This window comes from Boleophthalmus pectinirostris, unplaced genomic scaffold (genome assembly GCF_026225935.1).
Source record: "Boleophthalmus pectinirostris isolate CB_2022bp ecotype Guang Dong unplaced genomic scaffold, ASM2622593v1 HiC_scaffold_22, whole genome shotgun sequence".
In the NCBI taxonomy this organism is placed as follows: domain Eukaryota; kingdom Metazoa; phylum Chordata; class Actinopteri; order Gobiiformes; family Gobiidae; genus Boleophthalmus; species Boleophthalmus pectinirostris.
Window position 1 is genome coordinate 34,447,667 of NW_026571190.1, and position 16,260 is coordinate 34,463,926.

The following is a 16,260-nucleotide window of genomic DNA, read 5'->3' on the forward strand; positions in this document are numbered from 1 at the left end:
TGAAAATGAGTCTCTTTTTCTGTTTTTGCTGTGTAGAATCATTTTAATAATTTCGAATGTGCACGACGTCTCCAGCGCAAGGACAATGCAGAAGTATGTACAGTACTTAACATAAAATTGGATGGCATCACGGTGTAACATAAAGTGCAGATCCTGTTCCTATAGCAACCACTAAACATTTAAATTTCAGAAATGTTTCATATTAGTCACGGCTCACATCATATCATCCTCCTATAAAAAAAACAAAAAAAAAAAACATTGCAAATATTTCGTTGATAATGTGTGATTAGTGTGGACAGAGACGGTGAACTCCAGGCATGATTTCACAGCATTAATTTCATTCTGACGACAAAATAAAAAATGTAATGTAAAGGGTCCGTGTTACGCTGTCTTCTGATCTATGTTATGATGTTGTTTCCTCGTCAAAATCATCATGACTTGTTTTGTTTCAGCAAACAAATCCTGCATATTTACGCTGAGTTGTTCTCTGAAACGGAAACGTTTTTGTGATGTCATGTGTACGGATGTAACGATATCTCAGTATGATATTATCACAATTTGCATTTCACGGTACGATATTTATTGGGATATTTTATTAGAGACTAGTACGATTGTAGATGGAACACTTATTTGCTTTTAAAACACCTTGAAAAGATTTTGGTGCTCCGTATTACTGTCATAATCCCAAGAATTCAAGTAAGAAACATATTTTTTTCATTTTGTCTGCACTGAAATGAATCATGGGATGTGTAGTTCCTAGGGATGTAACAATAATAATATTATGATATCGTATCATTAAAGTTTTCACAGTAATATCGTGGACCATCACAATATATCAAATTAAGAAGTTGAAGTCTCTTTGCTTAAATTAAGAATTGTGGTGCAGCAATAGCTAAAAAAAAAAGAAAGAGGGAACTACATAGACCATGATCCTTTGCTCCATTTCAGTGCAGACTACAAGAAGAAATAACAGTTCTAAGCACTTTTAAGTCTTAGTTCTTTGGATTAAGTCTTGTCAAGGCATTTAAAGAGGAAAACACATTAACAGTTTTGTTTGCCTCCACAAAATCTCAATAAATATCAACCGTGAGATGTATATCCTGAAAATATCGTACGAGAGATTTGGATATTGTTACAACCCTAATCGTGAGCCTCCCCACTATATCGTGAGCTTTCCCACGATATCACAATAAATATCGTACCGTGAGGTTCATACCGTGACGATATCGTATCGTGAGACTTGGATATCGTTACGCCTCTAGTAGTTCCTTATGTTTATTAACTGTTGCTACTATAAAATAAAATTATTAAAGCAGAGGAACTTGTGATTCGATATATTGTGACATCCCACGATATTACTGTGAGACTTTTGACAATACAATATCACGATATTTCAGTTATTGTTACATCCCTATTCATGTGGTAATACAGGACGTATTGTATTTTTAAACTCCTTCACTAGAATAATTTTGGTGATTTCAGACCTGGAATTGCCGATCTTTACTGGACCAAAAATTAAGGGGAGCTATTAACTTGAAAACTACCACTCCATGACATCACGAGTTGGATTTTGAGTTGATTTTGAGCTTCGGAGATGTAGACAGACTAAAAACAATTACTCAAATTCTAGGTCTGTTTTTGATGAGGAAACAACATTCTAACATGTCTTAAAGCTCACAAGAGTCGATTTTGTGTAATGTAGGACCTTTAAAATAGCAGCAGGTTGAAACATAAGAAAAGAGGCGATCGTTTGATAATATGTTAAATGACACTTAAGTACATAGAGTATTATAGTCCCATTTGGGTGTGTACTTTGTCTGTGGACAGTTACACCTACATAGCCTAAGATTACTAGAAGTTACAATCTTAACATCTATGCATAATGTAAATTCATGTACAGCTACGACGTTTGGACTCTGATCACTGGAGCAAACAATACAAACCCACTTCTACGTTTGAAAAGGGGAAATTTTAAAAAGACGTAGATAACCTTTCAAAATTACAAAACTGTGTGGTAAAATCTTAGATCTAGCGATGTTAAAGGTGCATTGTGTAACTTTTCTGGTGGAGGCTCCGTTAAAATTCCTTTTTATATGGATATGTCGTTGCTTTGTCTGCAGTGTTTAGCCTGATTCATCAGCTGGTTTCACTTGGTGGAAACCGTCTGACCTCACAGCGTTAGGATTTGTTCGTTTGACGGTAGGTGGATACTTTTTTCATTTAACCAATCGCTGCTGTTTGGTCGTGACGTATGTAATGCAGGAGGAAGGGCAATAATGTCTTTCCCCTTGATAAAATTCACCAAACATTCTCTTTGTTCCGGCTTTAAATCCTAAATCTCGGGAATTGTTGCCAACACAGAATGTATGGCCCTTCGGTGATTGGCTGGTGCCCGAACTCGCACTTCCGGGGTTTTTGCGAACAGTGTAATGTATCCCGATTCCTGACCTAGTCGCTGGAGAGAAATGAAATTGAGCGGAGACACTAGGTGGCGCCAGTCTGATATTAAACCTTTCTATCTTCTTTCAAACCAGACCAAGTTTACAGGTCAGATCTGTGGAGAGGCAACTCCACTCACAGTCAGAATATATGCTTTTAGGGATTTAGGTATTTCTAGGTATTTTTGAGTTATAAAACCACCTGTAGTTGAATAAATGTAAGGGAGAGCAATGACATATCCATAGAAACAAGAAGGTGATGGATGCCCAATGAAAATTTTACATGTTGCACCTTTAAATACTTTTCCAAAAATTAATAATTTGTTGTTTATTTTGGTTTGCCGTTACTAAACATGTGTTAAAATCTCCATTAACTGATATGGTAACTTTCTGTAAATCGATTCTTGTATTAAGCATTATAATAACACTAGTGTTTCTTTTTTATTTATTTATTTTTTTTACTTGGGAGTGAATTTCAGAGGTAATGGACAAAATCAGGACCACATTTTTGAAATCTAGATGTTTCGCCAGACATTTCAGCTGTCATTTTCAATTTGAAAGGTACTGGAATGAGAAGCAAGAACTGCACCTGTACCAATAGCGTAGTCATTAATGGATTTTTGAGGATTTTTTCCATTAATTCCATCTTTATTAAGAACAGCCAAAAGAAGAAATTAAATTTGTCAGCGGGACAAAAGTTTATTTGGTCCAAATAAACTTTTGTTTCGACCAAATAAACTTTTGTTTCGACCAATTAAACTTTTGTCCAGTTGACCAATTGAATTTCTTCTTTTGCCATGGATTGTACCTGGACGAATGAAGGATTGTACACACATTTAGTGAGAACATAATATCTGGTTCATAAGTAAGTCCAAAAGATATAATATTTTGTCTTAAATAGTATGGCAACAGATCGTCATAATTTTTCATCATTCTAAAGCCCATGGATGGCCTGAATTGTCTTGCATCTCAGTCCACTACATTTAGATTAAAAATGGATGTCACTCGAAACTTCTCAATTACAAAAACATGGTCCAGGTGACGATACGATCTCGATACGGACCCCTCCTGGACGAATGAGGAATTACACGATGTTGGGGGTTTGTATGTTCGCTCCTTCTCAGCTGGACAACTTTCAAAGAGCCTCTGAGTAAAACTCTTTCACATGTGTTAAAATATTTCCCAAGAACTTTTTGGTCACGAATATAACCATACTTTACATCACTCTAAAACTTTGTACATCACCGACTTATTTCACATCATTATCCCTTTTTTACAACAGTCATTCGTTAGTAAAGGTACATTGTGTAACTTTTCTACCGGTGGGTCCATTAAATGTTTTTCTCCATGGAGTCTGGAATGTTTCATAGTTTGGTATTAAACGTTTCTGTCTTCACGGAGACCAAACCAGAGTCCTGCACGGGTCCATTTTTTGAGATCCACACTTGCCCACTAACCCGTGATTATGTGAAAGTTAAATCTGCACCTGCCTGGAAACGTTAACATTCCACCTATTACCAACCAGCGCCCGTGATAAATCGGGGTCAGCCCAAAAGTCCAGGACTAAACCAGGACTGAACCTCCTTCGTGTCATTAGCGGAACATAATATATACACACCGCAAACCACAGAGCCAAACACCAGGACTACACCAAGATTGGACCAGAGCTACACCGGGACTGAACCAGGACTGAACCAGGTCTAACCCAGGTCTAAAGGAGGACTGAACCAGGTCCAACCCACTACTAAACCAGGACTAAACAAGTGTCATTAGCATAAATATATACACCTGCAACTGCTGAGCCGATCGCCAGGACTACACCAGGACTCTAAACCAGGTCTAAACCAGAACTAAACCAGGAGTGCAGCCCTGAGCCGATCGCCTCCGCTGATGGTTTTATGTAATAAATAGACTAAAGTAGACATGTCAAACTCAGGCCCGGGGGCCAAATTCGGCCTGCGATATAATTATATTTGGCCCACGAGATCATGTCAAATATGTATTAGAGCTGGCCTGCTGGCTACAGATCGGCTATAGAGACATTCTTTATTTAAAATTTTGTTATTATTTTATATTTTGCTTGTTTTGGATTCAAGCAAAACTATTATTAAACATTTAATTTAATAAGGAAAAGTTTAACATTACATATCTCGAAAGAAGAGAAAACATGCAGATGTTGTTAAAATTTTCCATTAAATATTTAATTTGGTCCATGGCTTAGTCCCAGTTTTTAATTTTGGCCTCTGTGAATTTGAGTTTGACACCCCTGCACTAAAGTCTCTCAGCCTGGTCTGTCATCGTTCTGGGAAAAGACCAGGAAATGGAACTTGTTTTTTCTCCCGTTCGTCGTTCATTTGATTCACCTGACCCGCCCGTGTGTAGTCACTACCCGCTTGCATACCCGCCCGTTTCAACAACTATTTGACCCGGTGCAGGACTCTGGACCAAACCAGACCAAGTTACAGGTTAGATCTGTGGAGAGGCAACCCTGCTCACAGTCAGAATGCCTGTTTTTCAGTATTTTTCAGCTATAAAAACACCTGTAATTGAATAAATATAAGGTAGAGCTGTTTTAAAGTCATACTGTGGAACATTCCAGGCAGAGCTATGATGTATCCAGAGAAAGAAGCAGGTGACGGACCCCCAACCAAAAAGCTACACAGCCCACCTTTAAACCCCTCTTCCGTCTTTTTACCCTGATAACGAAATCTCATAGTCACTTGTGGACAGCGAGTTCGCCCGTCCCACTTTTTGCACGTTCTTGGCGTTGGTGATGCGCGCCGCCACCTCCACCGGCTTCTCGAAGTACTGCACGAGAGCCTGTTCCGTCAGCACTGAGGCCAGGAACTGCTCGAAGGTGATCGCCCAGTCCTTGTCTATGCTCGTGCTGTGAGGTAACCCCGTCTGGTGCGCCGCCATGTGCCCCCTGTTGCCATGGGAACCGGCGCTGTCGCTACGCACCAGCACCGTGTCGTCGGCTATGTCCTCGCACTGGAGTTTGTCGTCCATTTCGTGCGACCCGGCGCTCAACACGGAGTAGGAGGACATGGAGGTATCGTCTTTAGTTTCGTCGTCGGATATTAGCATCGCAGAGGAGGTGCCTTTGGGCGAAGAGTCCTCGAGTTTGACGTCGTGCATTTGCGGGATTTCGACCCCGTCCTCGGCTTTCTCCTCTTCCTCGCACAGCTTGTTCTCCAGGGAGGACGGGAGGAGGACGGCGCTACTCCCAGTAACAGGGTCCGGGACAGTGCTCGTTTCCGGTTTGCTCCCTTGGGTGCTGTCTTTTCTCACGGTGGAGGAGAAGAGTTTGCCCACTTCGCCCATCTCCAACAGTAAACTGGTGACGGTGGCGGTGGCGTGGTACAACTCCTGCTCCGCCACGTCCTCACTGAACATGCTGTAGAGAGTTTTACAAAGCTCGATGAACTGGCTCTGCAAAAGAAAAAGAGATATTTATGTAAACTTTGTCTACTATACATGCCTCCCAAATTTCGGACTTCCAGTCATCGCGCAATGCATACTGGGAAGGATCCTCCGAAAAAGTGAGCATCAAATCGCCATGTTTGATTTCCCCAGTGGGATGCGTCTATTGACAAAGTTGATCTTTTCAAGCCTTTTGAAGCATATCGCTTTTGTTTCTGGTTCTGATATTGTCATGTTTTAGTTATGGGATTCGGACATTGTAATCGTGTGGTTGTTGGATGTCCTAACAGCAGAAAACGTCTCAAGAAAAGGGCTTCGGACGTCTGCGAACTCCATAACTGCAAAAGGGAATCTGATCTGTGTAACTGCAAACCTACGTTCAAACTGTTTTCCTTCCCAACGGAATTGAAAAATCTTGAAAGGCGAAGGCGATGGGCAGAATTGATGCACAGGAAGAACGAAAAAGGTAAGAAATCATCCCGAGTTTGCAGCGAACACTTTGTATGTGGAGCGCCAACAAAGCAAAATCCCGTTTGTTAAGTGAGAGGTACAGAAGACAAACAGGCTGAGCTCACACGTTCTTGTGGTTTTACAGCAACATCACGTCTTGGTCGCTTTGCAGTGGAAGCTGTTTCTTGGTGAACATACAAAACTCGGGATGATTTCTTAGGCAGTCAAAGGTTTCCCTTTTTGGTCCTTTCTGTGGATCAATACTGCCCATAGCCTTCGTCTTTCACTATTTTTCAATTCCGTTGGGAAGGTAAACAGTGTGAACAGAGGTTTGCAGTCACATCTGATTCCTTTTTGCAGTTATGAAGTTCGCAAGCGTCCGAAGCCAACATCCAACAACCACACAATTACGATGTTCGAATCCCATTACTAAAATATGACAATATCAGAACCAGAAACAAAAGCGACATGGTTCAAGCATTAGCAAAGAAAAAGCTTTAGTCAGAAGTGACGTTTACCCTACATCGCTGCACTTCCAGCTGTTGTGAAAAAGGTTTATGATGTTTATGTCCAGAGAGGGATTCAAACTGTCAACCTTCTCCTCAGTGGACAAACTCTCAACCAACTAAGCCACTGTCGTGTGAATTTTCAGTATCGGTTCCTGCTCAAATGAGTATCTAGTTTCGGTACTAGTTTTAGTATCGATTATTATCTGATTTTGATACTTTTGACAGTTGAATCTTACCTGATTAAGCTTAGGCAAGTCTTTGGTGTTTTCCACTTTGGAGCGTGACTCCTGGTTCCATAGTTTCAGGTAGTGGCGGTAGTCTGGAGGGTTCAGTTTTTTCACTGTGTAAAAACAGAACAAAAATACAATGACACAGTTAGATCAGAATCTTTTATATGAAGGTGCATGTATCTTATGTAACTTTAATCTAAAAGGGCAAATCTTGTGCTATTTTCAGATCTATGTTATAAAAAAAACTGAGTTGTGTTTCATTTCATTCACAAATATCCTGGAATTGTGTTTTGTTTCATGTTTAACACACAAACTCTGAATATTTGGGCTGAGTTCTTCTCTCAAACTGAAAACACTGTTCCACCTTAGGATGTCATGTGGTAATACAGGAAGTGCTCCACTGTGTTTTTAAACTCCATACATCTTCACTAGAATCATTTGGATAATTTCAGCCAAGGAATTTCCCATTTCTACAAACCAAAACATACTTTTGCTACCGTTTCCTGACATCACAAGGTGGAACAGAGCTTTTTAAGCTTTGGCGATGCATTCAAAGTACTATTAAATTGTTACTCAAATGAAGCAAAGCGTAAAATCGGGTATGTGTTTGATGAGGTGACAACATTCTGACATGACTTAAAGTTTACAAGTGTCAATATTGCGTAAAATAGTACCTTTAAATAGAGCTTTTAAACAGAACTAAGCCAAAAATAACCACATAAATAAATACTACCTTTAACCTCAACTAACGATTCAACTAAAGGCTGTTATTTCTTATCACTGTTACTGAGGTTTTGTATTTTGGCACATCATACGGGATGGGATGTTGCCTATTTTTCATAGAAATGTCAAAATCTATTACAAACAATAGTAAAAATGAAAACATATAGTGTGATGAAATTAAATATTATGTTGGCCCATTGAATTATTTTCTGATCTATGTTATAATGTTGTTTTCTGATCACAAACAGACCTGGAGTTGTGTTTTGTTTCATGTTTAACACACAAACTCTGAATATTTGGGCTGAGTTCTTGTCTAAAGCTGAAAACACTCCACCTTGTGATGCCATGTGGTAATACAGGGAGTTTACAAGAATCAATATTGCGTAAAATAAGACCTTTAAATAGAGCTTTTAAACCGAACTTACCCAAAAATAACCACATAAATAAATACTACCTTTAACCTCTGATTCAACTAAAAGGCTAATCACTGTTACTATGTAGTGGTATTGTGTCAGATTTTGTCTATTTTTGCTTAAAGGTTATGTAGAGATTTTTTTTTTAAAGGGAAGAGAAATACAGCGACAGTCCTTTTTCAAATGTTGTGCATGCATGACACCCCCTTCCTCCTGCACAGCTCCCTCAGTAGAAACATCTCCTCTCGCATCCTTACTCTAGAAATCATGCTTGTTTACATCCAGTTCGTGTTCAGAATTAATGATGAAGTGACCTGTCTAGAAATAATTTAGCGACTGACACATCAGTTTCTAGACCCTTTATCTGCTTCACAATCGCTGGAAGAGATCTCCAAGAATCACGTGTCTGGCTTTGGTCCTATTCTTCTTCTCTTCTTCTTTCAACGACCTCAGACTTTCTTTTGCAACGAACTGGTCGTGGATTCTTGTCAACCATCTCAACAAACTTTGTGGGATCTGCGAGGAAACTATAGTTGAAAAAAGCCTCTAAGAACTGCTGCATAAACCACATAATCCCCGCGCGCCTGCGAGTCAGTTACACTAAAAACATAGGGAGTTTGATTGACAACCGAACAGCCAATAGAAAATGAGGTAGCCTTGTTATCTATTGGCTGATGTTTATCTGCCCTCACTATGTCCACAGTTGATAGATTTTCATTCTTTTTTTTTTTAATCAACATAATTACAAGGCTGATGCGTCTCTGTAATGGCATTTTAAGCTTTCATTGACAATTTGAAACTAAAAAACAATCCTTCATACAACCTTTAAAAATGTCAGCTGTATTACAAATTCAAGATAAAAAAAAATGCAATTACATTTTAAATATTATGTCAGCCCATTGCATTAAAAGTTGATAGAAAATCCTCTCACCTTTCTCGTTCTTAAAGGTGACTCTAACAAAACCGTCGTCCTTCTCACTTCTGCACCTGGAGTCCTGACCTGAAAAAACAAAATCAACACAAACAAAACAAATCAGACGTTGGTGATTTCAGATTTCTTTGTGCATAAACACTTTCTTTGACCTTATTTATCTGGGCCTTTTCGCTTTATTTCCTGCCTCATAAACAATGTAACTGGAGTATGACCCAGTTTGGAACCACATTATCATAAACTGGCTTGAAAACATCACTAGCAGATCGATTACTCTAGCAGCTATTATTAAGTATTTTCAAAGTACATTCCCTATTTTATCACTGTGAATATAAAGAACACGATTCAGACTTTTATCTTCCACTTATAATCTATTGTAACCCAGATACGGCTCTTATTGTGGCTTTGTGGCAGCGCTGCAGTCTGCTGATAGGGCTGTGGTTACATGTGCACACGTCTTACTTTGACAACAACAACATTTCAGTGACTACAAAATGACTAAGTGTAAGTGTAAGAGCTGTAGGAGTTGTTAAAGTAGTAACTTGTACTGCAGTGAAACAGTACTGCGAAAACGTACTCATTGACGTTTCTGGAGTGATGTCTTCAAAAAAGTACTGCGTAGCTTCAAAGGCAGAGTCCGGCTCATCCTGTTCATTTGGTATATCTGCAAGAGAAGAAAAAGAGATTAGTGAGATTTAGTGAGAGATAATACTCCCTACAACTGTACAACAACTCACCCTTATGCAGCAGATAATAATCCCTACAACTGTACAACAACTCATCCTTATGTAGCAGATAATACTCCCTACAGCTGTACAATAACTCACCCTTATGTAACAGATAATACTCCCTACAACTGTACAACTCACCCTTATGTAACAGATAATACTCCCTACAACTGTACAACAACTCAGCCTTATGTAACAGATAATACTCCCTACAACTGTACAACAACTCACCCTTATGTAACAGATAATACTCCCTACAACTGTACAACAACTCACCCCTTATGTAAACAGATAATACTCCCTACAACTGTACAACAACTCACCCTTATGTAACAGATAATACTCCCTACAACTGTACAACTCACCCCTATGTAACAGATAATACTCCCTACGACTGTACAACAACTCACCCTTATGTAACAGATAATACTCCCTACAACTGTACAACAACTCACCCTTATGTGACAAATAACTATTCAGAATTAATTATTTATTTAGAATGTATTTCTTTTTTTACTCTTTGTTATTATCGTTATCATCATATTGTGATGTGGGAGCTACTGCGTCCAAATAATTTCCTTTGTGGATCAATAAAGTTTGTCTAAGTCTGCATCTAGAAAGAAAAAAATGTAGCTGGATCAAACTGTTTCACTTTTATCTGAAGGTCGATATAGTTTTAAAATTACGTAGGGTTTGCCACGGCCTGTCTGCGTTGTCTCTTCAGACCTCCTCATATCCTCGTCTCACTTTCTCTGGTGTCCTCGCTCTTAACGTCCAAAATAATAATAATAATAATAATAATGTTTTAAAATGCATTTTAGTAAGATCTTCATGGTGGCAAACATAGACAGTTCTTCATCTACCAACTGTATTTTAAAGCAATTTTTGTCAACAAACACACAAAAAAAACCTATATACCTGGTAGCACGTGTAACTTGTAGAGCAGTTTTAGCTTCTCAGTGAGGTCCCCGTGACACAGCACCCCTACAATCACAACAGCAGCCATTTTAAAACATTTAAATACAACAATCACACCACAAAGACTCATATTTGTCATGATTTTTTACCCAGGCCGGTGATGAACTCCCTGAAGTTGATGAGGCCGTCTCCGTTGTGGTCGAGGAGGCGGAAGAAGCGCACGGCCAGAGGGTCCGAGTGCGCCCCGTTGGCCCACGGGAAGAGGAGGGTGAACAGCGCCTTAAACTGCTCCATGTCGATGCGATACTGCTCCAGGTACGGCAGGCTGGGGTCGTGTCGCTCTGTGGGGTTAGTGCTCCCGCCCCAGTAACAGCTGGTCAGGTGCTCCGCCTGGAAGAGATGCGAAAACAAATAAATTCTCTCAACTTAACTGATAAGAAATATGTCTGTGTTATCTCTCCAGGTGGGTCCAGAGCAAAAGAGCGTTTAAAGATGCATTGTGAAACTTTTCTGGTGGAGGCTCCGTCAGATGCTTTTCTTCATCGAGATGTTATTACTTTGTCTGGAATGTTTCACAGTATGACATTCATGGAGACCAAACCAGACCAAGTTATATAGTCAGATCTAGAGCCCGACCGATATATAGGTTGGCCGATATGGGCACCTGGAGGCATATCGGCCGATATGCTTGCTGATAGGGGCCGAAATGTAAAGTAGAGCTGTTTTAAGTCACACTGTGAAACGTTCCAGGCAGTGCGATGACATATCCACAGAAACAAGCAGATGATAGACCAGAAAAGCTGCTGTAACACTTTATTTTAGGGTACACTTATTAACATCTAACTACATTATTAATGTCTAATTCCCCATAAGCTTATTCTGCTATTCTGCTGTAAAGCACTTTGAATTACTTTGTGTACGAATTGTGCTATACAAATAAACTTGCCTTGCCTTGCCTATTAGTTCGACATTTACAAACACTTTTCTATTAATACACTCCTTATTACTTCTTATTAGTTTGATATTAAGCCATTTTTGTTCATGAATTATGATTCTAATAAGCCTTTGGTAAGGCAAGGCAAGGCAAGTTTATTTGTATAGCACAATTCGTACACAAAGTAATTCAAAGTGCTTTACAGAATAAGAAATACATTAAAATCATAATAAAACAAATCAAAACATAAATAATCATGAAGATTAAAATAAAAAAAGAGAGACATAAATTGGAGAGAAGAGTGCGGAATGAAAACCTTTCAGTTATATGCACAGTTAAACAGAAATGTTTTGAGCCTGGATTTAAACAGCGTCACAGAAGAGTCTGTCTCACATGTTCAGACTGTTCCAGGTTTTAGCTGCATGAACCTGAAACGCTGACTCCCCTTGTTTAGTCCTGACTCTGGGCACCAGTAGGATAGGATGGTAATAAACGTGTTGTTAAGAACTAGTAGCACAATGTAGTTTTTACTTATTTACTTACATCCAAGTATCTGTGTAATTCCTCAGTTGTTCAGGTAATAATAACAACACAATAAAAAATACTTTGTAATGTCCTTTTCAGACTTGTCGACATGACTTGACTTGACTCTCAAAGCTCTACACCAGACCTGGGCATTGTCCAGCTCCTGGGCCACATACGGCCTTTTGGTTGCCTCTGACCGGCCGGTTTAAGCTCATTTAGAATTACAAAATAAACATATTTTATAATTTTACCTCATACGTGGACTAAAGCTGCATTGGTTTTATTTTAGAGGTGTTTTTTTTTAAGGCAGCCTCACTTTTTCATTGCTTAGTCATAACATAAACTCTTACCAGTCTGACCAGCTTGACAAAACAATGATATTTACTGCTTTTAATAAATTAATATTATGCAGTATTAAGTTAAACATTTTGGCCCGGCCCTCCACAATATTTTCTTTTCCTCATGTGGCCTCATGTTAAAAAAAAAAAGGCCACCCCTGCTCTCCACTATACTCTTTATTCATTCACTCGAGACCCGTGGTGGTATCGTACTACAGCTGCTCTGGGGCAGACTGACAGAAGCGAGACTGCCACTCTGCACCATCGGCCCCTTCGACCACCACCATCACTCACAAACTCACCACTTTAATACTAGGTAATGTGGGTGAAGTGTCTTGCTCAAGGACAACAGCACAACAACATTAACAGATAGGATGTGCAAAAATATCAAAATATCAATATATCATCGTTTAACGCCATGATACAGTATCGATATCGTGGGCTGCTGTATTGATATATTACCAAGAGTATTTTTAGGTATATTTTACTAAATAATAATGAGTAAGAGCTACAGTTGTGTTGATTTTCACAGTTTTGAGTAAAATGGGTGTTTTTCATATTAACTTTGCACAAATTTAGTGGACTTTTAGTATCACAGTGACAATTTAGCCTTTGTTTTTCACAGAACTGTATCAAATGGATTTGAAATATATCGTATAGAATCGTATTGAATTAAAAGTGCACTTTATCGAAAAACATATCGTATCGTGACCTATGTATCAAGGTGTGTATCGTATCGGCAACTTCTTAACGAAACCCAGCCCTAATAACAGAACTTGGTCCAAACAGGAATTGATCCTCCAACCTCTCACCACTGAGCCACAACAAAAGAAAAGTTCAATTCCATTAACCAGACAAAAGCTCTATAGAGTGAAAACGTTTCACAGCAAATCGACTTCACTCTAAAACTCAAAAACTTTTATCCAGTCGAGTGAACTGAATTTATCTTTTGCTCTAATCCAAGTAACGCTTTGCTCAAGAACTGAAGAAACTACGGAAGAGACACACTATTATTGCCAATCTTGTATGGTATTTTTATTTTATTTATTTAAGATTTAATTATTTTCTTTGTGCACTTTTAATAAATATGTTTAAATGTAAATCAGCGACATAAACCAGGGGCAAAGTCGCTAAAAAGCAATTAGAAGAAGCATCTGTGAGTCTGCGATAACAAAGCCTTATGGACAACAGCTGTAAGGCATTTTCACGGTTGAATAATTAGATTCATTAACAGGAAGTTCATGCAGTATTTATGAAGTAAAGCAAATTAAAGGAGATAACGAAATGACAGCGGCTGCTATAAATACCTCACTGCAGAAGCATGGAAAGGAAACATTAAGGAACAAGTGAAATTACCTTGAAAAGTACATAAAGCTCCTCCAGCTCGTCAATACTGAAGGCAGTTTCTGTTACGATAGTTCTGACCTGAAACACAACACGCACATATTAAGATCGACATGTTACCTTTTATTGTTTTGAAAATTCTATCTATATCTCCCCCCACTAAGTCACTCCCCCTTCAGAGCGGGAGAGATCACTAAATGACTAAACTAAACTCAAACATGCATGGATGACATCTAAAACATCTTCAGGCATGTTTTTGGTGACGGAACAATGTTATAACCAGTGTTGGGGAGTAACAGATTACATGTACTTGAGTTACGTAATCAGAGTACAAATTATGAGTAACTGTATTCAGTTACAGTTACTGTTTCAGTGAGTGGTAATTGGATTACAGTTACTTTGTTGAAATAAATGGATTACACAGCGGTATTTTCCTGTTTTCACATTTTGGGCTATATCCCCCCCTTTTTTTTTTCTTCTTCTTCCGGTAATTCCACTCATTGCTGGACACTAAACCAGGTCTAAACCAGGTCTAAACCAGGTCTAACACCAGGTCTAAAACCAGATCCAAACCAGGTCTAAACCAGGTCTAAACCAAGACTAAACTAGGACTATACCAAGTCTAAAACCAGGTCTAAACCAGGTCTAAAACCAGGTCTAAACCCAGATCCAAACCAGGTCTAAACCAGGTCTAAACCAAGACTAAACCAGGACTAAACCAGGTCTAAACCAGGTCTAACACCAGGTCTAAACCAGGTCTAAAACCAGGTCTAAAACCAGGTCTAAACCAGGTCTAAACCCAGATCCAAACCAGGTCTAAACCAGGTCTAAACCAAGACTAAACCAGGACTAAACCAGGTCTAAACCAGGACAAAACCAGGTCTAAACTGTGTCTCAAACAGGATTTAACAGGACTAAATCATGCTGTGTGGACCGTGTCTCCTCGTCTTCTATCAATAATATTTTTAATTTGGTTCAGTAAAGTCTGGGCTTTTTATTGTCTTTTATCAGATAAAACATCTTATGTTACGATTTCCTCGTCTTTGCTTCTCTACAGCAAATCAAGTAACTCACTTTAAGTAACTTAATGGATCCCATTACAAACTACATTTTGGGTATGTAATCTGTAATCTGTAGGGGAATACATTTTAAAAGTAACCTTCTCAACACTGGTTATAACTTGGTAAAAAGCTTAAAAAAAAGTCACAGTTTTTCCGTGTACAGTTGTACAGATCCAATAAAGCGAACCTCTCCAGTTTCACAACATATTTCTTTAGATTAGAGTCAGAGAGTTTGATGCTGTTTGTACACGGTGACCAGACTTTATACCTTAGTTATGTACAATTTCATCTCATGTATATAAATATGCGTAGGTAGTTCATTTCGGCTGTCGTATAATGCTCAAACAGGGCTCTGAACTAAAGGTAGCACATATCGACAGGCCAATTTAGCCATTGAATAATGCTCCTACTGTAGAATCACGATTATTTACCCATTTATATGAATTTGGGTAGAGGTAGCTCATTTCGACAGGCCTATATCTTCTATCAAATAATGTTCCCACTATATAAGAGAAAGAAATGAGTAGAAACACTGAAATCTTGATATTAAATAAATATCATAGGCTGCAGTGTGAATTTCCTATTATAATATAGTGATCTTTTATTTATACGGCGCACATGGAAACAAAATAAAATACGATGTAATGAAAATGATAACGATAAAATAAAATATTAATTCCAAGGTAGGTATTCTGAAACAAATCCAACACACACACGTCGTTGCTTAACTGGTCAAAACATACAATAAAACCAAAACACTTTTACTCCACTTCTGCTTCGGTAGCTCAAATCGACAGGACTCCGGGTCTCTTACCACGTTGCGTTTGGTCGTGTCTTCAATGGTCTGGATCACCCTGAGTCTCTGTTTGAAACGCATCTGCTCAATCACATCAGCGCGGATTGATCCGAATTTCTGTCAAAACATAAATAATAATAACAACATTAGGAACATGTCGGTGTGTAACTTGGCCTGTGGTGGAACGTAACAAAGTAAAAGTAAAGTAAAGCACTATTTAAGTATACATTTTAGATGGCTGTACTTTATTTGAGTACATTTAAAGTGGATTAAACGTTTACTTTTACTTCTCTACATTTGAGAGCAGGTATCTGTACTTTCTACTCCACTACATTTTTGAACAGCACTGAAAAGTAAAAGTATTTTTTATTATTGTTTGGGAACTGCTGGAAAGGTTGAGGATTTATTTTGAACACATTTGTAGTTGGACCAAACAAAAATATACAAATAAAAACAGCTAGAAAAAAAGAATCTATTCAATTGTATCTGTTAAACAAAA

At 38.6% G+C, this 16,260-nt stretch overlaps 1 protein-coding gene across 1 annotated transcript in view; it reads right to left on the bottom strand.

Annotated features, from left to right (window-relative positions):
- Positions 1-14: 14 nt before the first annotated feature.
- Positions 15-16,260, bottom strand: part of tbc1d9 (TBC1 domain family, member 9 (with GRAM domain)) — a 69,952-nt gene continuing 53,706 nt past the window's right edge. The window contains 8 exon segments of the mRNA XM_055158575.1: positions 15-5,870; positions 7,057-7,160; positions 9,118-9,186; positions 9,695-9,781; positions 10,764-10,829; positions 10,913-11,153; positions 13,917-13,985; positions 15,780-15,878. Of these exon segments, the coding sequence (XP_055014550.1) occupies positions 5,130-5,870; positions 7,057-7,160; positions 9,118-9,186; positions 9,695-9,781; positions 10,764-10,829; positions 10,913-11,153; positions 13,917-13,985; positions 15,780-15,878 (1,476 nt within the window). The 3' untranslated portion in view covers positions 15-5,129.